The 23,836-nt window shown below is 45.1% G+C and overlaps 1 protein-coding gene across 2 annotated transcripts in view; it reads right to left on the reverse strand.

Moving 5' to 3' along the window:
• Nucleotides 1-21,624, reverse strand: part of MTMR4 (myotubularin related protein 4) — a 124,299-nt gene extending 102,675 nt beyond the window's left edge. The window contains exons 1-2 of one of the 2 annotated variants that reach the window (XM_084650791.1): nt 21,551-21,624; nt 8,906-8,974 (exon numbers count right to left, since the gene is read on the reverse strand). Coding sequence is in view for 1 of the 2 variants with exons in the window: in XM_084650789.1 (XP_084506915.1) it covers nt 8,906-8,974; nt 13,070-13,093 (93 nt within the window). In the remaining variant the exon portion in view is untranslated. Of the gene's footprint in view, nt 1-8,905; nt 8,975-13,069; nt 13,109-21,550 lie in introns of those variants that run through there. The other variant, XM_084650789.1, reaches the window with a different exon arrangement.
• Between the last annotated feature and the right edge of the window lie 2,212 nt (nt 21,625-23,836).

The raw sequence follows: 23,836 nt of genomic DNA on the forward strand, positions 1-23,836 counted from the left end.
ATTTCCCAAAAGAAAACTATTTTAAGGAACTTAAAGGAATTCAACCCTCTGAATTACTGCAGAATTCTATTAATTTGGCAGTGCACTTTCTGCTGATCTGCGAGTTAAAAAGGAGAACTTTCTGCACAAGCGGTGCTCTAATTCAGCAGAGAGCTGGGCAGCGCTGAGCGCTGTGGTTCCCCTTACACTCCTGCACCAGCTCTGCACCAAAAAGCAGCAGGGCACAACTTGCCCATTGGCGCAATGCCTTTTTGAACAGAAGGAACACACCTCAGGGTAATAGCCTCCATAGTAATGGCAGCCTGCAGAGGTGCCCGTAAAATTACTAGCCTGCATCTACTGCACCCTCTTTAGGTAGCTGCCAGTCATGCTGACAAATGCCAAAAAACACACTCACTCTTACAAGTGACACCTAGATTTGAGGTCTGAGCAAAATGCATCCCCCACTCTATGCCCCTGAGCAGCTATATTGTTTTGTAGTGGCCTCCCAACCTGGCCCCATCCATTAGCAAGGCCCTTCCCCTTGATCTCAAATAGGTTGTGCAAAACGAAGCACAGGGTGGATAAAAATCAATTGGGGGGGGGGGGGAGATAGATTTTTTTTTTAATTTAAATTGAATTTTTTTTATTTTGCTCTTTAAGTTATAATACATTTTTCTTTCTAAAGATAAGCTATTTTGAGAAAAAAAACAAACAAAATAAAGTCTAATTTAAATAAAAAAATCCTTTGTTTAAAAAAAAAAATCACATAGCTGTAAATGTGAAACATTTTGATAAGACAAGTTTGTGTCCAAAACACTTATAGGTGCTTTAATAAAAATACTTTTACATGCTGTTTTGTGTTTTAATTAAATGCCAGTTACCATCTTAATGCAGCTTGACCCAAGTCATCAGCAAAAAGTTAATTATCTAGTAAATAAGCAATATCATTCACCACTTTCTAACATGCTAAAAATGTATGATTAATAAGGATCTGAAAATATTAAGCTACATAATTGCTTAAACAAACATATATCATTATAGTGTACCCCCAGACACCAAAAAGATGTACCAAATCTAGCATAAAGGCCTTATTTAGTTGTAAATCAACATGTTTTAATGGTTACATGATCAACCAATGAGAACAAACCTCTCTTTAGAAAATAACTGAAGTCCAAATGAAAAAACTGATTAAAATTTGTGATTAACTGATTTCAATCAACCCAGCCTGACACAGCAAGCATCTATCCTAAGACAAAGATGCTCGTCATCAGCCTCAGTCCCAGGATCCTCCATCTACCTTTCAGCCTTCCAAATGCACATTCCACATTCATTCTACACCTACTCAGGGAATGGTTAAACAGTTCCTTTCTCCCTCCAAGCGTCCAGTAAAAGGCTTCATAAGCCAGGGCAGCAGAGGGTAAGCTAAATGACTGATGGATGGTGATACCAACCATGTCCATCAATACCACTGGTGCAGAAGTTCCATTTGTCATTGCAAAAAACCAGTCCAGGCTTTATAAAGATCCTAGTATCATGAACCTTTCCAGACCATCCTGCATAAATAAGGCTACGATTTAGTCATGGGTATTTTTAATAAAAGTCATGGACAGGTCATGGGCAATAAACAAAAATTCACGGCCTGTGACCCGACCATGATTTATACCGCTGACTAAATTTTGCAGGGGAGGGAGGGACGCACTGCTGGGGGGCACCTCTGGGACCAGCAGCACCAGGTACCGGGGGCCGCTGAGCAGCAGCTGCTCTGGCCATTCCGGGATCAGCTGCTCAGGCAGTCCCTGGCACCAGCCACAGCGGCTGCTGCTCAGGTGCTCCCCAGGGCCAGTTGCCTCAGCAGCTGACTGCAGAGCCACTCCAGCAGTGGCCAGTGGGGCTGACCCCAGGGCCGCATAAGCAGAAGTCCCGGAAAGTCATGGAATCTGTGACTTCCGCAACCTCTATGACAGACACGGAGCCCTACCCATAAAAATTGGTAAACTTTCCATGGTGATCAACCAGGCCTTGCAGCACCATGGAGAAATATCCTTTCCTATTGAACTCCAAGGCCTGGGGCCAGAGGTAAAAAATAGGCAGGTGGCCCCAATTTGGGAACTGTATCTGTGCAGACCTGTTAATAACCACCTGTGCAGTGCCCAGTCTTGTGACCTGGGGGTCAGAGTTTAGGACAGAAGGGACCACTAGATCATCTAGTCTGACCCTCTAGGCGAACACCCCCACCTGTCACCCGCACAGTGAACCCAACCACCAAAATAAGAGCAGAGTATTACCACTCACAGGAGACTGAACTGTTATTATGTGCCACAGGCAAGCATAGACAGGACTGAGGCATACCATCACTGGAGCCTCCCCTAATGGCAGGGAAACGATTGAGTGAAATATACGCAGAGAATCCTGCCAAGTGACCCACACCAACAAGCAGCAGACGAAGGTAAAAAAATCCCTAAGGTCACTGTCAATCTGACCTGGGAAAATTCCTTTCCAACCCCACATAAGGTGATCAGTTAGATCCTGAGCCTATAATCAAGCCCAGGCAGCAGAGCCTTCTTGATAGTAGCACACATTTCCATGACAAAAGCTCCACCAGTTGATCTACCAACATCAAACTGGTTAGTTACTGATCAGTAACAATCATGGGTGATAAGCTTCCAGATGGCAATAGTCACATGCTTCTCCACGCTGTGGGCAGCTCTCATATAGGTGTTCTGCTGCGGTAGTTCCAGGAAGAGCTCTGCACAGATCACTGGGAAAGTGGCTTTTGACATCTTGATATTCTGCCACCACGGCTGGTCATCCCAGTCTGCAGCACTGTCCTTTCCTACCAGCCAGTGCCAGTGGACTAAGTCCAAAAGTGGCGCTCCATGGAGTCAAACTGCTGCAAGAAAAGACTGAGATAGTTCCACTTGATTTCAGCATCCACCTTCTCAGATGCCCTTATCACTCTGGTTCTAAATTTGTGCAATGATTTCAGACATGCTTGCAGCAGCCTGTTTATATTCATCACTATGAGGATTGCAGCAATCGCAAATATTTCCTCCATGCTGCCTGACAATGCTTTGAAAATGGCACTGGCTTGCAAACCCCAGACGGAGGATGGAATGAAAGAAGAAGAATCATGGAAATTATTTAACCTCAAGTCCCAGAATTCCATTGTCTTCTGGTAGGTGTCCCACAATGCGCAGCACTAAAGTGCACATAACAGAACACACACAGCACAACAGCCGAGCAATGCACCATGGGCTGTCTGACCAGAACGCTGAGCACTTGTTTCAAAACATCACAGTGCTGTCTGGCTGCAACGATACCAGACTAAAGTATCTCAGTTGTGGGATACGGTAGTGCGCTGCTCTCACAACACTTGTTGCAGTTCACTAAATGTGGATACACAACCCCCCCCCCCCCCGCCATGTTTCCAGAGTAGACGTGCCCTTATTCTATAGAGCTAATCCCTGCAGATGAAAAAGCACAGAGCGTCCCAGTAAGGTTAGACAACTCAGCATGCCTTCACCTTCAGCTAAGAAGCTGCTCTTGCCCACCCCTACAGCTAACTGACTGAGCTTGAGAGGGTTAAGTTCTTGTCTACATGGTGTGTTAAGCTCCACCTGAGGGTTGTAAATTCTAGTCCACACCAGCAACTCTCACACAGGAACTGGCCCTTGGGGACCCTGCTGGTGCACACTAGAAGTTCGCTAGTGCACATTAACGTAACCCCAGAACTACACTAAAGCACACTAAGGAATTTATAGTGCATGTCAGCAAGGTCCACATAGGCCACTTAGTGCGTGACAGTCACTGGTGCACAGTAATGCAGTGCAGACAAGCTCTAACACTCAATCTGCTGCCTTTTCTCCATTTGTCAGTAATGCAGTAACTTTTAAATGCTACATCAGATCAATTCCAAAGTTTCAGGAAATGTTCTAGGCACCAATGGACAGAATGCTAGTGATTTTGGTGAAAGTCGGCAAATCGGAAGGGAGGCACAGGAGACCCATGGAGCTTCCAGCATTTCATCAGGAGAGCCAACAGCTTCATCTGGGTTTTTAAGTATCTATAGAACAAAGATCCAGTTGATAGCAGCCGTTTTCCAGCATAACAACACCCCCAGCTCAGCTCTGCCCATAGTCCCAATACGGTTTAAAATGGGGGGGGGGGGCACAGCTTACAGAGACACTGGCATGTCTGCTCAGCGGGGAAAAGGAGCAGGAGCGGCGGCAATGAGGGACCACAGAGTCCCTGGCACGGGGAGAGGACAATGGGGCAATGGTATGGACCTAGGGGTGACAGTGGACGAGAAGCTGGATATGAGTCAGCAGTGTGCCCTTGTTGCCAAGAAGGCCAATGGCATTTTGGGATGTAGAAGTAGGGGCATAGCAAGCAGATCGAGGGACGTGATCGTTCCCCTCTATTCGACATTGGTGAGGCCTCATCTGGAGTACTGTGTCCAGTTTGGGGCCCCACACTTCAAGAAGGATGTGGATAAATTGGAGAGAGTCCAGCGAAGGGCAACAAAAATGATTAGGGGACTGGAACACATGACTTATGAGGAGAGGCTGAGGGAGCTGGGATTGTTTAGCCTGCAGAAGAGAAGAATGAGGGGGGATTTGATAGCTGCTTTCAACTACCTGAAAGGGGGTTCCAAAGAGGATGGCTCTAGACTGTTCTCAATGGTAGCAGATGACAGAACGAGGAGTAATGGTCTCAAGTTGCAGTGGGGGAGGTTTAGATTGGATATTAGGAAAAACTTTTTCACTAAGAGGGTGGTGAAACACTGGAATGCGTTACCTAGGGAGGTGGTAGAATCTCCTTCCTTAGAGGTTTTTAAGGTCAGGCTTGACAAAGCCCTGGCTGGGATGATTTAACTGGGAATTGGTCCTGCTTCGAGCAGGGGGTTGGACTAGATGACCTTCTGGGGTCCCTTCCAACCCTGATATTCTATGATTCTATGTATAGAGGGAGGAGGGCATGGGAAACATAGAATCCTTTGCATTCACAGAGCCCGTGGCAAGCAGAGGAAAAAAGCACTCTGGTATAGGAGATAGGGAAATGGGGGGGCACAGAGATGCTGATGGAAGGTGGGCTTGCAGGGAGTCCCTGAAATATAGAGGAATGGAGGGCACTTGTGGGGAGAATGAAAAGATGCAGGGAGCCCCCTGGTGAGCGCAGGGAGCTTGCCAAAGAAGTCTATGACACCCTAGTTTGAATAATGATCGTATCCCAGTTATTTAAGAGCTCTAGATAGCGAATACCTTCTCTGCACAACCCTCCCCTAGAGCACAGGGACTTCAGCGCTAGTGGCAGAGAAGCATACAGCACTTCCACTTCCTTTTTCCCCTGACAAGGGAGTGGGGAACGAGAGAAAGAAAAAGACCCTCTAGAAGCACAGTGCTGAGACACTGGTGAACGACGCCTCTGGGAAAGGCACCGCTTACTGAGCTTCCACATCTCTGCTTGCAGACAGGTGTCCCCAGGCTGAGGGTACATCTACACTGCAAAAAAACGCAGCAGCAAGTCTCAGAGCCCAGGTCAATTGACTCAGGCTCGCGCTATGGGGCTAAAAATAGTAATGTAGACATTTCCGCTGGGGCTGGAGCCTGGGATCCAAGACTCTTGCTGGGTTTCAGAGCCTAGGTGCTGGCCAACGTGGGTATGTCTACACTGCTATTTTTAGCCCCACAGCATACATCAGTTTACCCAGGCTCTGGGAATTGCTGCTGCTGGGTTTTGTTTTGTTTTTTGCAGTGCAGACATACCCTAAGAGAAACCTAGATTTGCAAGGGAGGATCTGCTTGTATAAGCAGAGGATTTGAAAAGCCTCAGCAGGGCAGACTCAACCCTTCCTCCTTCTCTGTTATGGACCACAAATCCCATGTAGTTTCCTTGGTACTGGTAAGATGAGACTTTAAAAACCACAGTCCCACCCACTCTGCATGAACATAAATCCCCACACCACTGGGTGCAAGAGAAAGATTTGCCCACGAGTCCTTGGTCGAATTGTCTCTTCCTGGCATGAGCGTGCAGAGATGTCGTGCATTGGCAGTTACTCTCCAACTCACAAGTGGCTGACTTTGTCTGGGAGTGGATGTGTCATTACACAAAGTAAAACTATTTCCCCATGATTATTTCCTCCCCCTCCCCCACGTTTCCTCACACGTTCTTGTCAACTGCTGGAAATGGCCCACCTTGACACCGGGAAAAAGTTATTAAAACAACAATAAGGCTTTTAAAAGCATTTTTAGAAAACCTCTGCCAAACTTTCCATCACTCCCAGTTAGAGAGCAGAGTGGTGCTGAAAAGGTCCAGCACCTTTAAAAGATAATGATAGCAAAAGCATTAAGTCACTGAATCATTTTTGCTTAAACTGTCCAAACACAAAACAAAAGTAAGACTAACAAAGCCCCAAACCCTTGGCCAGACAACAGGCCTGAAAATTTTCAGCTCAAAAAGAGAAAGATTAACAACTGAACAAGAGCTTTAAAATGGAATGCTTAGGGTACTTTAACTGCAGCTGTCACTAAGTACTCTGATAACAATGAGTGAGTAATAGGTATACATCAGTTTTGCTAGACTGACCAAGACAATTTCATCTTAGAATGCAGAAATGTACGCGCTCAAAAGGGAATAATGATTCTACTTCTGACTGAGCCAATTGCTCTCTACTATCTCCCAACTCACTTAACACCAGAGAACTGTGTGATTTGGAGCTTCTGATCAATTGTTTCACTCAGAGCTTGGATGCTTTTGGGGTAAAAAGGCTTAGAAGAGATTCTCAGACCCATCTTCATACCCAAAAAAAGTCATTAAGATGTAGTTAAGGTTGATGAGTATTCCATCATTTAAAGAAGATGCACAAGGAAACTATCAGAGTTTTTAAAAAAAAATCCAAAGTTTGGAAATTACTTAAGGGTGTATAGATCATAGTAAGAGATAATTACTTACCTTGTAACTCTGGTAGGGTTCTCACCGCATAGCATAGGACCGGCACAATTCCCCTACTTTGGAAGTTTGTTTTGTTTTAACACAGAGGACAGCAGGAGCAGGGTAGAGTGTAAGCCAGGCCTGCAGTAGTGATCCGTGCCACACCTGATGAAAACACACACTGCCCTCCAAACATCCCAAACAGTTCCTCAGTCCCATGGGAGGAGACGTTCCCAGCAAGAAGAGTTAATTCTAGAGAATCAGAACCGTGTTTTGGGAGAAAACTGAACAACAAGGTACCCAGGAACAAGCACCTTAGAAAAAGGACATCTCTAAGGGAGTGGCGAGTAACTTGACACCTTCAAAAATATAAATATACAGGTAAATAACTTTCTCACCTCTACAGATATGACCCCCTGCAGAGCAAGAAGCTTAAGGAATGTCCCCGAAGAAAAAGGAGAGAAAAGCTGCAATGCCTATGACAACGATACGAGCAGGGAGGAATTGGTTTGGTTCTGCTTTTTCTATATCACATTAACGCCATTATCTCCCTTAAGAGGAGCCAGGTACCACTTTCAAGTCCAACACCAGACAAAACATTCAAGTCTGTAGAAAAAGATAATGAACAGCAAGAAAATCCCATGTAAAAGACAGTGCCCTGACAGTCAAATCCCAAAATAAAGCATAGCTTTTGCGGGCAATGGGAGAGATTTTCCAACCCTACCTGGAAACAATCTCAGGAGCAGAGTACAAAGCGGGATTCCCTGCTTGAGACTGAATTCAAAGAATAACTATTGGAAAGACATGGGGAGGGGATCATTCATCTGCTTTGCAAATGTCTAAGATGGAAACAGCTCCAAGGCACGCCGTGGTGCAATCTTGTCTCCAGTCAAGGCACCCTTCATCTGGCTTTTAGTTTCAAGCCAGCCAGGTAACATGGTCCTCTCAATAACAGCATGAGCCAGCAAACTAGTGTCAGATGAAAAAGAGCAGAGTGGACTTTCCTGGGGACTTAGTCCTCTCCAAACAGGGCTCCAAGAACCGTTGGACTCTGGGCGTATAGAGAAGAGCCTCCCTGGAATGGGCATGCAGTTGTGGGAAGAACATAGGCAGGACAATAGGCTCCAACATTGCCTGGGAAAGTAACCTCACATGAACCCACACTAACATCATGTTCTTGTAAAACCTGGTATAAGGCAGGTCAGTGTCTTGGGCCTGAAGCTCATGCTGTGAGGTAAAAATCACTGGCATCAGGACAGTAACCTTCCATATAGGAAATGTAAGCTCTCTGAAACCAAACAGTTCAGATGGAAAGTACACATTTCCCTCCTCGTTTCGGGTATCAAACATTAGTATTATACAGCCCAGCTGGGGCCAAGCAGTAGTACAAGAAAGGCTATAACAAGTAACAAGCAATCTAAGTAGCCCCGGACAGGCATCAAAATGCATTACTATTTATAAATCACTCATCTGATCCTCCTAAGAGAAATCCTATCCCTTTAGACTCTCCTGCAGAGGACTGGGAGGGGTGGGGAATGTTTCTCTAGATACATGTTATTTATTAACTCAGTAGAAGCCAAATCCAATCTTGCAAAAGATAACATACTTCAGCTATCAATGGACAGTCATGATAGCTCTCCCCCATATGGGGGAAAAGTGATTATTAGTTTAGCTCCTGGAGACGTTAAGTTGGAAAGCATAGGAAATAGGAAAGTCTGTCAACATACTGAAGGCTAGATTGTGCATTTGCTCCTAGCCCCTAATATGAAGCAGTGCATAGCAGTGCTGTTCCAGGAATCTCTGAGAAAGAACTGTAAAGGAATAGGTGACGTCAGAGGGGAACAAATGAAAAACCTGCATAGATTTGTTTCTTGTTTGGTAATAGGGTGGGCTTCTTTCTGAAGCAAGTGTCAGGGGTCATAGGTATCTTTATTTATTAGGTTCATCTATTAGTGGAAAAGTAATAATATATAAAACAAATATTAAGCACTACCTTTTGAGACTTTGATTCTTCTGTGGTTGTAGATGTCTCTAAGCTTATTCTACGGAGGCTGACATTTTCCTGCAAAGAGAAATAAAAATCTCATAGTGAAAAACTATGCATTGAAATCCAGAGAAGCACTTTCAAAAAACACAATACCCATCCCTTTGACTTAGTGCATGGCTACACTTGCAAGTTAGAGCACATTAAAGCAGTCCCGGGTGCCCTAACTCATGACACATCCACACTGGCAAGGCACGTAGAGCGCCCGGACTCCGCAGCTGGAGCGCTCCTGGTAATCCACCTCGAGGAGAAGCAGAATGCTTGCTACACCCCCGCTGGAGCACCATGGTGCCAGTGTGGATGCCCTGGTCTATTAATGCACTCTGATTGGTCTCCAGAAGTGTCCCACAATGCCTGTTCTAGCCACTCTGGTCATCACTTTGAACTCTACTGCCCTGCCCTCAGGTGACCAGCCATCAGACCCACCCTTTAAATTCTCTGGGAATTTTGAAAATCTCTTTCCTGTTTGCTCAGCAAGGCATGGAGTGCTCTCAGTGAATCTTTCCAGGTGACCATGGCTCCACGCACCAGGCGATCCCCAGTATGGAGCAATAGCGAGGTGCGGGACCTCATCAGTGTTGGGGGCGGGGGAGGAAGCTGTCCAGTCCCAGCTGCGCTCCAGCCAAAGGAACTATGATACCTTTGGGCAGTTTTCAAGGGACATGATGGAAAGGGGCCATGACAGGGATGCACTGCAGTGCAGGATTAAAGTGAAGGAGCTGTGGAATGCCTACCTCAAAGCCCGAGAGGCAAACAGCCGCTCCAGTGCTGCCCCCGTGACCTGCCGTTTTTACAAAGAGCTGGATGTAATGCTTGGGGGTGACCCAACCTCCACTCCGAGGACCGCCATGGACACTTCAGAGCCCAGTTCAACAAGGCAGGAGGAGGAGGAGGAAAATGGGAGCAAGGGTGCTGAGGAGGAGGAAGACAGCCCAGCATCCCTAGATGCACGCAGCCAGGAGCTGTTCTCAAGCCAGGAGGAAGGTAGCCAGCTGCCGCGGCCGATGCTTGGGGAAGAACAAACACCAGAGGAGGTGCCCAGTAAGTGGCTTTTATTTTGGGAAGGAAGTTGTTCGGTGCGGGGTCTTGGGGGTGAGGAGCACAGCATTCCAGACAGGAAGGCTGAGTATGATAACAGGACGTACGCAAATCTGTGATTGAACCATTCTACACCCACCCCCTTGCCCTTTCTGTTTCCCAAGGAGTTGTGTTTCTTTTCAATAAATGCATTTTTTGGCTTTGAAAACATTCTTTATTATTGCATTAAGTAAAAGATACCTTAGTCCAGGAAAGCAACAGGCACTGCAAGTCACTGTAGCAAACACAGATTCCTACTAACAGTGGAATCACTGCACTTCACTCCTGTGCAGGGCACCAAACATTACTGGTGGCTTTCAGCCTCAAATTGCTCCCTCAAGGCATCCCTAATCCTTGCAACCCTGCACTGGGCCCCTCTAACAGCCCTGCTCTCTGATTGATCAAATTCAGCCTCCAGGTGTTGAACCATGAAGTTCCATGCCTGAGTGAATCTTTCACCCTTCCCTTCAAATATGTTATGGAGGGTACAGCACGTGGATATAACCGTGGGGATGTTGTCATCGGCCAGGTCCAGCTTCCCATACAGATGGTGCCAGTGGCCCTTTAAAAGGCCAAAAGCACACTCCAGTCATTCTGCACCGACTCAGCCTGTTGTTGAACCGCTCCTTCCTGCTGGGTTTCATGAGCCAGGGCATTAAAGGGTAAGCGGGGTCTCCAAGGATCACAATGGGCATTTCTATTTCCCCTACAGTGATCATCTGGTCTAGGAAGAAAGACCTGGCTTGCAGCTTCCTGAACAAGCCTGTGTTCCAAAAGATGCATGCATCATGCACTTTTCCGGACCAGCCTGCGTTCATGTCAATGAAACAGTGATCCACAAGCACCTGGAGAACCAAAGAGAAATACCCCTTCTGATTAACGTACTCGGAGGCTAGATGGGCTGGTGCCAGAATTGGAATATGCGTCCCATCCATCACCCCTCCACAGTTAGAGAATTTGTGCAAAGCCAGACACAATGTCATGCACGTTACCCAGAGTCATGGTTCTTCTGAGCAGGATGCAATTAATGGCCCTGGAAACTTCCATCAACACGATTCCAACAGTCGACTTTCCCACTCCAAACTGGTTAGCGACCAATCGGTAGCTGTCTGGAGTTGCCAGCTTCAAAACTGCAATAGCCACCCGCTTCTCCACAGGCAGGGAAGCTCTCAATCTTGTATCCTTGCGCCACAGCGTGGGGGTGAGCTCAGCACACAGTCCCATGAAAGTGGATTTTCTCGTCTGAAAGTTCTTCAGCCACTGCTTGTCATCCCAGACTTGCATGACGATGTGATCCCACCACTCAATGCTTGTTTCCCGAGCTCAAAAGTGGTGTTCCACTGCGGTGAGCATGACCATGAATGCCACAAGCAATCTCGTGTCGTATGCATTATGCGAGTCGACATCATTGTCTGGCTCCTCACTGTCAGTTTGTAGCTTAAGGAGTAACTCGACTGCCATTTGTGACATGCTAGCGAGACCCATCAGCATATTCCTCAGCACTTCAGGATCCATTCCCACAGACTGAAAGGGAAGACAGCGCACGCAGTACAAAAAGCACTGAAAGATGGCGCCAAATGTGGACAGAAGAACAGGGATTGCTGGGATGCGAAGTGATGCATCATGGGACGTTAGGACAGGACCCAGAATGCCCTGCACCCCTTTCCCCCCTTCCCACAAGCCACAGCACCAGAATGGGAAGAGGTGCTCTGTGGGATAGCTGCCCATAATGCACCACTCTCAATACCGCTGCAAGTACTGCAAATGTGGCCACTCCAGTGCATTTGCAGCTGACAGTGTAAACACACTGCAGCGCTTTCCCTACTGAGTTCTCCGACGGCAGCTTTAACTCACAGCACTCTACATCTGCAAGTGTAGCCATGCCCTTAGCTTCCCTCAATAACTACAAGCAGGGAAGGGAGAGAAGATTTTTGAAGATTTTTTTGTAATTATTTGTTACTTTTTAATTACCCGAGAGACACTCAGATACTACCAAGGTGAGCATCACATATGATTAGATAGAACAAAGATTTCATTTCCACTTGGTGCTGTAATTTTTTCCAGTTAAAAGTAATTGTGTGTTAACTTTCATGCAAGGAAGTGTCCATGAATTTCTAATGGAGACAAACTGCACACTCCCCTGAGAAATGGTGCCTCTGAGCTCTGGCATCTTTTTTCTGTATCTTCAGCCCAGTACTTGCAAGTGCTTTAGAGGATAGGATTAAAATTCAAAATGATCTGGACAAACTGGAGAAATGGTCTGAAGTAAATAGGATGAAATTCAATAAGGACAAATGCAAAGTACTCCACTTAGGAAGGAACAATCAGTTGCACATTTATAAAATGGGAAATGACTGTCTAGGAACGAGTACTGTGGAAAGAGATATGGGGGTCATAGTGGATCACAAGCTAAATATGAGTCAACAGTGTAACGCTGTTGCAAAAAAAGCAAACATCATTCTGGGATGTATTAGCAGGAGTATTGTAAGCAAGACACGAGAAGTAATTCTTCCACTCTACTCTGCGCTGATGAGGCCTCAACTGGAGTATTTGGTGCCACATTTCTGGAAAGATGTGGACAAACTGGAGAAAGTCCAGAGAAGCGCAACAAAAATGATTAAAGGTCTAGAAAACATGACCTATGAGGGAAGATTGAAAAAATTGGGTTTGTTTAGTCTGGAGAAGAGAAGACAGAGAGGACATGATAATTTTCAAGGACATAAAAGGTTGTTACAAGAAGGAGGGAAAAAAATTATTCTTATTAACCTCTGATCAGGGGGCTGGTGCACATGACTTACGAGGAGAGGCTGAGGGAACTGGGCTTGTTTAGTCTGCAGAAGAGAAAAGTCAGAGGTATTTGATAGCAGCCTTCAATAACTTGAAGGGGGTTCCAAAGAGGGTGGAGCTCGGCTGTTCTCAGCAGTGGCAGATGACAAAACAAGGAGCAATGGTCTCAAGTTGCAGTGGGGGAGGTCTAGGTTGGATATTAGGAAACATTATTTCACTAGGAGGGTAGGGAAGCAGTGGATGGGTTACCTGGAGAGGTGGTGGAATCTCCATCCTTAGAGGTTTTTAAGGCCCGGCTTGACAAAGCCCTGGCTGGGATGATTTAGTTGGTGCTGGTCCTGCTTTGAGCAGAGGGTTGGACTAGATGATCTCCCGAGGTCTCTTCCAACCCTGATATTCTATGGTTCTAAGAAGCAATGGGCTAAAACTGCAGCAAGAGCGGTTTAGGTTGGAAATTAGAAAAAACCTCCTAATTGTCAGAGCGGTTAAGCACTGGAATAAATTGCCTAGGGAGGCTGTGGGATCGCCATCATTGGGGCTTTTTAAGAGCAGGTTGGACAAACACCTGTCAGGGATGGTCTAGATCAGTGCTACTCACAGTGGTGGTCTGTGGAACGTTATCGGCTGCCAGTCTGCGCGCACATTGGAAAAAAAACATTGCCGGTCCCCCACATCAGATAGCTTGAGAAGCACTGGTCTAGAAAATACTTAGTCCTGCCTTGAGTGCAGGGGACTGGACTAGATGACCTCTTGAGTTCCCTTCCAGTTCTATGATTCTACTCCACTCCCCTGTAGGGCATGGGAATATAAAGTTGAGGTCAGGATGGTCTTGCCTTAAGGGGGAGAGACCAGAGACACACTCAGGAAGAAGCTGTCCCAAGAAGAGAGACTCATTGTGCTCATAATAATGGAGACAGTGTTATAACCTACATGATCACTCCGTGCATGGGATACACACACAATGGGTCTGGATGCTAGCCCAGTGAATCACAAACCATTTTGTTGGAAGTCCCGGAACGCAGCCATACCAATCCACCCTCCACAAAAGCCGGGGATAAGGAGACATTCTCTGAAGAGCCCCACAGGTAGTAACCTTCACCCGGGCACTACCACCTGCTGCAGCTGTGATGCAACAGCACAGAATGCTGTCCTGGGGAGAGAGACAGCCAACGAGAGGGCAGCTTGAGTTGGGGAGGGGGCTCGGGATCCACCCGAAGGGGCAGTTGGGGAAAAACAGCTGTTAGAAAAGGAGAAGAATCTCAATGCTGAGCTAGCAGATGAACGGGAGCCTGGGCAGGAGGTGAGGTGATGAGAGAACAGGACAATAAAAGCAGGAGGAGATTGGGAAGGGAGAAAGAGGAAAATAGGAATGGTTTCAAGTCAGGAGAAGCAGGTACTACTGGCGAAAGGCAGCAGAGGGAAATAAAATCTACAGACTTACCAGAGACAGAGAGTCAGGGGGAAAAACTGAAAGGAAATATCATTGGTGAAAAAGGGAATTGAACAGAAAGCTGTGTTAGATGAAAACAGATCCTGAAAACAGTAAATGAAAAGCCCACCCACAAAGGACCTAAAGTGAGTGAGCAGAGAAAATGACTGTTCAAACACCTGTTGAAGGAATACAGTTCAAAGGTGCCTAATGGACAAGTGAGGGCCCACAAGGCAAAGAAACCCCACTTGTGGATAAACTCGGTAGAAAGAGGTACAGCCACAGGAACATCGAATCCAAGGAGCACTTCAAGCCAAAGAGAGGAAAAGAACAGGACAGCAAGCGTGGAGCTGGACTGAGAGTCAAGGAGAGGAAGAGTTTCTTCTCTGAAGTGACAGTCTATTGTAATCTCTTGTTCTTGTTAACAACAATGCATTTGGTACTAACTGCACAGCATGTCCAATCACACAAAAGGTTAACGAGTTGGTAACCTATAGTTTAATATCATAAGTAGTAAGCCTTTGGTAATGTTCTATATTATCTATGCTCCTGATACAAGTTTGGGGTCTTGCCTTAGAAAGTTATAAAAATTTCAAGTTATCCCTTTTGTTGTGGTTTGCCTCTCCTCACAGTTAACATAGCCTAGCCAAGCTGGGTCACCACACACACATTTATTAGTTCTACAAAATGCACCTGGGGGGAAACAAAACGAGGGGAGTGTTTTGGGGGACAGAGGCAACAATGTAAGTTGGAGTCCTTTTGACCTCAGAAGCAACATTCTGAGGTCTGAACACCATCCCGACAGACTCCTGTCTGGTACCGGCTGGAGTTGCTGCTCCTAACATATTGCTCAAATTCCGCCCTGAGAGATGGGCCAGAGACTTCAGCTTGATGGAGGGTTTCACTACACATGCTAACAAAAAGACCTCCTCCCAGCTAGGGTACAAAACTGCAGGAAAACATGAGATTTGGAAGATGTGGCTAAACACCACCAGCAACGGGGTGACACAGCTCTGGAAACTTACTTGCCCACCCTGCCCTCCTCAGAACATTAAATACATTTTCATTTTTATCAGTGAAAGTTACAGTGCCCATTACTGCAAACTAACACTGATTTACAAACCCCTTTAATTAGATGTATCGAACTAGTGCCTGAACAAGTTAGTTTTCAGATAGCTCCCTAACTTTATACAAACCTCCTTACTCTCTCCCATGAATGCCCTGAAAGCTATCTGAACAATGAGAAGACTAGTAATTAAGCAGACTTCAAATCAGAATGACCAAAAAGCACCCTTACCACTTAGGGCTTCACATGCCTCGATATAAACCAAGCAAATACATTATAAGGTAATAAACTAGGAAGCCACACCAACTCAAAACACCCAACAGCCATTCATGAACACCTGAAGTATCAGATAAACTGGCAAAAAAGGTGTCTTCAAAACAAATCCCCAGCCTCGGATGTTAGCCACAAGCTCCAAACCATCCCCCCATGTAGGGGAGTTTGTGGCCAGGCATCCCCAGCAGCCATATACTTCTAGTCAAGAGGGAGAATGACCTCAGATACTTAGTCAATTAAACAGATGGACTCAGGCCAATGATGGCATAGGGAATCCACTAACACCTTGACAAACCCATGAGGTCAACAGATGTCACTGCCAGAATCATCTACTGCAGCAGGTTGGTACAGCAAGTGCACATCATGGACCTCCCCAGAGAGGCAGTAGCAAGTGGCTTCCAAGAGGGGCTTGCACACAAGAGATGGTAACCAGCCAGTACACTTAAAGAAACTTCCCAATAGAGGTAGGAAGAGGAGGGACGTTTTACCCATTGTATTACTTTGGGAAGGAAGGAGGTAAGGGAAGAGACAAATATGTCCCTGCTATAAGATTCTTCAAACACCACAGGAGTATGTAAAGAGAGAGCAACAGTGCCAAAGTCAACCAGGCCTTTACAGCAACTGTGCAATGGCCAACATGCTGCTTTCCTTAAACTGGGCTGACTACATTAGATTGATCAAACCTGTCATTGTCAAAGAACAGCATCCCAAGGGGTCTGAAAGGCTGCCAATCAATATAAATGACAGTCACCTGCACCGGTTCAGATCATCATTTCAATTTAGAAATCCTACACAACTGAAATGAAAGAGAAGTTACCTTATTAGCATGACAAACTCTACAGATGGTTTCAGAGTGGTTGCCATGTTAGTCTGTATCAGCAAAAACAATGAGGAGTACTTGTGGCACCTTAGAGACTAACAAATTTATTTGGCCATAAGCTTTCATGGGCTAAAACCCACTTCATCAGATGCATGGAGTGGAAAATACAGTAGGCAGGTATAAATACACAGCATATGAAAAGATGGGAGTTGCCTTACCAAGTGGGGGGTCAGTTCTAATGAGACAATTCAATTAAAGTGGAAGAGGGCAATTATCAACAGGAGGAAAAATCACTTCTGTAGTGGTAATCAGGGTGGCCCATTTCAAACAGTTGACAAGAAGGTGTGAGTAATAGTAGAGGGTTCCTACTGACCCCACACTTGGTAAGGAAACTCCCATCTTTTCATATGCTGTTTATTTAGACCTGCCTACTGTGTTTTCCACTCCATGCATCTGATGAAGTAGGTTTTAGCTCACGAAAGTTTATGCCCAAATACATCTGTTAGTCTCTAAGGTCCCACAAGTACTCCTCGTTGTTTCTACAGATGGTGGTGCCCAGACACTATATATAACAGGAGTGGCCAAAATTACTGAATCTCCTAGCCGCATACAATAATCTTCAGAAGGTCGAAAGCCACAAGACACACACAACCTGCCCTGCGGAGCAGTACCTGCTGGAGTGCGGGGCTTCTGCCTTGATGCTCCCCCCCAGGGCAAAAGTCCTTAAACCCCTCCTTCCTGCAGGGTAGAAGCCTCTAGTCTCCCACCACGCCGCCGCAGGGCAGAAGCCCCGAGCTCCCCGCTGCCCAGTCTTGTAGACAGAGAATGGGTGGGGTGCTTTGGAGGCTCCAGGAGCTGCACTTTTAACTATAAAAGAGCTGCATGTGGCTCACAAGCCACAGTTGGCCACACCTGACATATAAGAACGACGCCCATATTGGGTCAGATCAAAGGTCCATCTAGCCCAGTAACTGGTCTTCTGATAGGGGCCAATGCCAGGTGCTTCAGAGGGAATGGAAGGACGTGGAAAAATGGGAGAGAGTCCAGCGAAGGGCAACAAAAATGATTAGGGGTTTGGAACACATGACTTATGAGGAGAGGCTGAGGGAACTGGGATTGTTTAGTCTGCAGAAGAGAAGAATGAGGGGGGATTTGATAGCTGCTTTCAACTACCTGAGAGGTGGTTCCAAAGAGGATGGTTCTAGACTATTCTCAGTGGTAGAAGATGACAGGACAAGGTGTAATGGTCTCAAGTTGCAGTGGGGGAGGTTTAGGTTGGATATTAGGAAAAACTTTTTCACTAGGAGGGTGGTGAAACACTGGAATGTGTTACCTAGGGAGGTGGTAGAATCTCCTTCCTTAGAAGTTTTTAAGGTCAGGCTTGACAAAGCTCTGGCTGGGATGATTTAATTGAGGATCGGTCCTGCTTTGAGCAGGGGGTTGGACTAGATGACCTCCTGAGGTCCCTTCCAACCCGGATATTCTATGATTCTATGAATGAACAGAACAGGTAATCATCCAGTGATCCATCCCCTGTCGCCCATTCCCAGCTTTTCAAACAGAGGCTAGGGACACCACCTTTGCCCATTGTGGCGAATAGCCACTGATGGACCTATCCTCCGTGAACTTATCTAGTTCTTTTTTGAATTGTGTTATAGTCTTGGCTTTCACAAAATCCTCTGGAAAAGAGTTACACAGGTTGACTGTGCATTGTGTGAAGAAATACTTCCTTTTGTTTGTTTTAAACCTGCTGCCTATTAATTTCATTTTGTGACTCCTAGTTCGTGTGTTATGAGTAAATAACACTTCCCTATTCACTTTCTCCACACCAGTCATGATTTTAAAGACCTCTATCATATCCCCCCTTCGTCATCTCTTTTCCAAGCTGAAAAGTCCCAGTCTTATTAATCTCTCCTCATATGGAAGCTGTCCCATACCTCCAATCTTTTTTGTTGCCCTTTTATGTACCTTTTCCAATTGTAATATATCTTTTCTGAGCTGGGGCGACCAGATCTGCATGCAGCATTCAAGATGTGAGCATACCGTGGATTTCTATAGAGGCAATATGATATTTTCTGTCTTTTTACCTATCCCTTTTTTAATGATGTCCAACATTCCGTTAGCTTTTTTTAACTGTCGCTGCACACTGAGTGGATGTTTTTGGAGAACTATCCACAGTGACTCTAAGATCACTTTCTTGAGTGGTAACAGATAAGTTAGACCCCATCATTTTACATGTATAGTTGGGATTATGTTTTCCAATGTGCTTTACTTTGCATTTATCAAAATTGAATTTCATCTGCCATTTTGTAGCCCAGACACCCAGTTTTGTGAGATCCTTTGGTAGCTCTTCGCAGTCTGCTTTGGACTTAATTATCTTAATTATCTCAATTATCTTAGTTTTGTATCATCTACAGATTTTGCCACCTCACCATTTACCCCTTTTTCCAGATCATTTATGAACATGTTGAACAGCATCAGTCCCACTACAGACCCCTGGGGGAAAACACTATTTCCCTCTCTCCGTTCTGAAAATTGACCACCTACCCTTTGTTTCCTATCTTTTAACCCATTACTGATCCATGAGAAGACCTTCTCTCACATTCCATGACTGCTTACTTTGCTTAAGAGCCTTTGGTGTGGGTCCCTGTCAAAGGCTTTCTGAAAGTCTAAAGTATACTATATCCACTGGGTCCCCCTTCTCCACATGCTTATTGACCCTCTCAAAGAATTCTAGCAGATTGGTGAGGTATGACTTCTCTTTACAAAAATGGGACTCTTCCCCAACAAATTGCGTCCATCTAGGTGTCTGATAATTCTGTTCTTTACTATAGTTTCAACCAATTTGCCTGAAGTTAGGTTTACTGGCCTGTAATGGCTGGGATCGTCCCTGGAGCCTTTCAAAAATTGGCATCACATTAGCTATCCTCCAGTTATCTGGTACTGAAGCTGATTTAAATGATAGGTTACATACCACAGTTAGTAGTTCTGCAATTTCACATTTGAGTTCCTTCAGAACTCTTGGGTGAATACCATCTGGTCCTGGTGATTTATTACTGTTTAGTTTATCAATTTGTTTCAAAACCTCCTCAAATGACCTCAATCTGGGATAGTTCCTCAGATCTGTCACCTAAAAAGAATGGCTCATATTGGGGAATCTCCTTCACATCCTCAGCCGTGAAGACTGATGCAAAGAATTGTTTTAGTTTCTCACAATGGCCTTATTGTCCCTGAGTGCTCCGTTAGCATCTCGATCATACAGTGGCCCGACTGGCTGTTTAGCAGGCTTACTGCTTCTGATGTACTTTTAAAAAAAAGAAAATTGCTATTACTTTTTGAGTCTTTGGCTAGCTGTTCTTCAAATTCTTTTTTGGCCTTCCTAATTATATGTTTACACTTCATTTGCCAGAGTTTATGCTCCTTTCTACTTTCCTCACTAAGATTTAACTTCCACTTTTTGCAGGATGCCTTTTTGCCTCTAACTGCTTCTTTTATTTAGTTGTTTAGCCACAGTGGCACTTTTTTGGTCCTCTTACTATGTTTTTTAATTTGGGGTATACATTTAAGTTGAGCCTCTATTATGGTGTCTTTAAAAAGTTTCCATGCAGTTTGCAGGGATTTCACTTTTGGCACTGTACCTTTTAATTTCTCTTTAACTAACTTCCTCATTCTGTGTAGTTCCCCTTTCTAAACTTAAATGCTATCATGCTGGGCTGTTTTGGTGTTTTCCCCACCACAGGGATGTTAAATGTTATGGTCACTATTACCAAGCAGTTCAGCTATTTTCACCTCTTGGACCAGATCCTGTGCTCCACTTAGGACTATATCAAGAACTGCCTCTCCTCTTGTGGGTTCCAGGACTAGCTTCTCCAAGAAGCAGCCATTTAAGGTGTCAAACTTTGTCTCTTTATCCTGTCCTGAGGTGACATGTACCCAGTCAATATAGGGATAGCTGAAATCCCCCATTATTATGGAGTTTGTTTTATTTTTGTAGCCTCTTTAATCTCTCTGAGCATTTCACAGTCATCATAACCATCCTGGTCAGTAGTATATCCCTCTTGCTATATTCTTATTATTCAAGCATGGAATTACTATCCATAGAGATTCTATGGTACAGTTTGGTTCATTAAGATTTTTACTTCATTTGACTCTACGCTTTCTTTCACATATAATGCCACTCCCCCACCAGCACAACTTATTCTGTCCTTTCGATAAATTTTGTACCCTGGTATTACTGTGTCCCATTGATTATCTTCATTCCACCAAGTTTCTGTGATACCTATTTTATCAATATTCTAATTTAATACAAGGTACTCTAGTTCACCTATCTTATTATTTAGACTTCTAGCATTTGTATATAAGCACTTAAAAATTATCACTTTTTAGCTGCCTGCCATGATGTGACATAAGAGAGTGCAAGGAAGGGATACTGCCCCTCAATGCACCTTCCAATCTCCCACTCTTTGGTCCTGGGCTACTGAAATCAATGGAAGCATTGCCATTGAACTCAGTGAATGCAGGATATGACCATCAGGAAACAAGCTTCTGCTTTTCAAACATGACACACTTTCTGAGCTAACAGCACAAAAATATCAGGGCAGGGCAGTGAATAGACACTGGGACACAGAAAATTATACACGCACTAAACTAGACATACCTGGGCCTCCTGACTTATGTGTCAGGGAGTTCTGGACTGGCAGGAAAACCACTAGAAGTCCTGCAGACCCATTCCACTGAAATAGACCACTGAATAGTTCAAATCCAACAGTCTACAGACAGAAATTTCAGTTTCAGGGGAAACTGCACCTTTGAACGTCCCTCCCCACAACATTCCTTGAGGGCATCCACTTAAAGTTTTAAGGTTCAGCCATCACCTCTCTTGGGGTGGAGACCTGCATCTCTCCCTCTCCAAATCAGGGGGTTAGACTGCAAGCCCTGTGCAACTCACTGCAATTTCTCAGCAGGTCTGACTTGGGTAAAGCATCTGTGGTTAACTCTTTCTCCAGGGGCTACAGCAGTGTACGCTAATTACCAACCAGCCTTCACAAAGCAAATTGCATTTATTCTTAGGTGGAAAGCATTACAGAGAAAAAAACACCATAAAACACAATAAAAGTTCCTACATACATGATAATAGCTTACCAGAGGTCACCCATCAGCCTTACTGGGCCCGAGCAGGCCAAAGTCTTTCCAGCCCTTCCACAAGAGTTGGGGGCCCCCTTTAGACAGAGGGTCTGTCTGTTTGCTGGATCAGAAAGAAGCCTTTGAGTCAGTTTAAAAGCAGCCTTTTTCATAGAATCACAGACTATCAGAGTTGGAAGGGACCTCAGGAGATCATCTAGTCCAACCCCCTGCTCAAAGCAGGCACAATTCCCATTTTTTTTTTTTTTTTTTGCCCCAGATCCCTAAATGGCCCCCTCAAGGATTGAACTCACAACCCTGGGTTTAGCAGACCATTGCTCAAACCACTGAGCCCTTTCTTTGGCTGTTAGTCTTTGGAAAATCCAGCTTACACCAGTGTACGCAACTGTCCCCTGATGAGGCAGGGGGATAACAACCTAAGTAATTCTTCTTAATCACCCCCTACTGTTCTCCGTTCCTGGCAGAGTGGTGGCAACTCTCCCCCACTACAGTTCCATATAAGCCCTGGACCACAGTGCTACATAAACCATTCATACACTTAATAGAATAATATGGTCCCCAGAGATATTGCATGTGGTTGCAGTATCTGTCACAAATAATGCTACTGACATTGATAGAATTATTCAACCCATGTCACTGTCTGGATTGGAAGTGCATGACTTTAACTGTTGTGACAATGGGGCCTACAAATTAACCCTGACTGTGAGCTCAACTGTGAAAAGGCATGAAAGTCATAAAACGTCACTATAACTTACAATAACAAATGTTGATGGGAAAAGTTGCAAAGGGGAGACAGATTGAACTCGTCCAAACAAAAAGACCTTCTAATATAATTCAAGGACTGTGTTAAGATCACACTGGGTAAACAAGAGAAGCTATTCCATCCATCGTTCCCTTTTGGGGTCCTTACAGAAGGGAACTTTGGGAGAAAAACTGGCTCTTGGAGCAAGCTTTACCATTATGGCTGCCACACTCAGCATTTCCTGGGACCCCAGGCCTTTGTCATCCTGATCCTGAGAGGTTTCAGAGTAGCAGCCGTGTTAGTCTGTATCCACAAAAAGAAAAGGAGGACTTGTGGCACCTTAGAGACTAACCAATTTATTTGAGCACAAGCTTTTGTGAGCTACAGCTCACTTCATCGGATGCATCCTGAGAGATGTTCTGACCAAACTGGGCCAGAAAGAGGGATCCAGATGATATTGTCACTTCTACCAACTCCAGAGAAATCCCACCTGGAATGTGAAACTCTGTCACAAAACCTCTCCTTGCCCCGGTGTCTTCTTTACCTTCCCCACCTGATTTCTTCGCTTTCTTACTCTCTCCTTTTTCCTTCTGTCTAATAGGAGTCTGGCTTAGCCAGCCAAGGCTGCTGTAAATCCTTGACCAGAAAGAGGCAGCTAAAAGCAATGCCCTAAAAAGCCCAACACTGGTGTGAGTCTGTCAGGTCTTGGGGTGGCTGATAAGACCATGCACTGTGCCTGTGTTTTTCCAGCAGCGAGGGTACAAGTGAAAGTCAGAGAAAGAAAGCTGCATTTTTTGTCTGCGCTGTTCTTTTCTCTCCCCATTTTGTGCATCTTTGTCGTGTTCTTTCTTCTTAGGAAATGGGATTGAACAATAACAGCAATGACAACTGCTCCAGCCATCTTTGAATCCATCTAAGGGTATGTCTACATAGCAATGTAAGCCATGGGATAGTGGGACTCAAGTCAGCTGACCCATGTCAGGGAACCCTGGGTTTGAGTGTTTACACTGCATTTTGACCCCAGGTTAAGGATTTTCTGACCCACGCTCAAACCTAGGGCTCTGGCATCCACACTGCAGTGCACAGACATGAGTGAAAGTAACCTTATCCCATAGTGGCTGGCACCCCCCCTGTCATAAATATAAAGGGAAGGGTAAACCCCTTTAAAATCCCTCCTGGCCAGAGGAAAAATCCTCTCACCTGTAAAGGGTTAAGAAGCTAAAGGTAACCTCACTGGCACCTGACCAAAATGACCAATGAGGAGACAAGATACTTTCAAAAGCTGGGAGGAGGGAGAGAAACAAAGAGTCTGTGTCTGTCTGTATGCTGCTTTTGCCAGGGATAGACCAGAAATGGAGTCTCAGAACTTTTAGTAAGTAATCTAGTATGTGTTAGATTATGATTTCTTTAAATGGCTGAGAAAAGAGTTGAGCTGAATAGAATGACTATTCTTGTCTGTGTGTCTTTTTTGTAACTTAAGGTTTTGCCTAGAGGGATTCTCTGTTTTGAATCTAATTACCCTGTAAGGTATCTACCATCCTGAT

Source organism: Lepidochelys olivacea (assembly GCF_965140295.1).
Source record: "Lepidochelys olivacea isolate rLepOli2 genome assembly, chromosome: 17".
In the NCBI taxonomy this organism is placed as follows: Eukaryota; Metazoa; Chordata; order Testudines; family Cheloniidae; genus Lepidochelys; species Lepidochelys olivacea.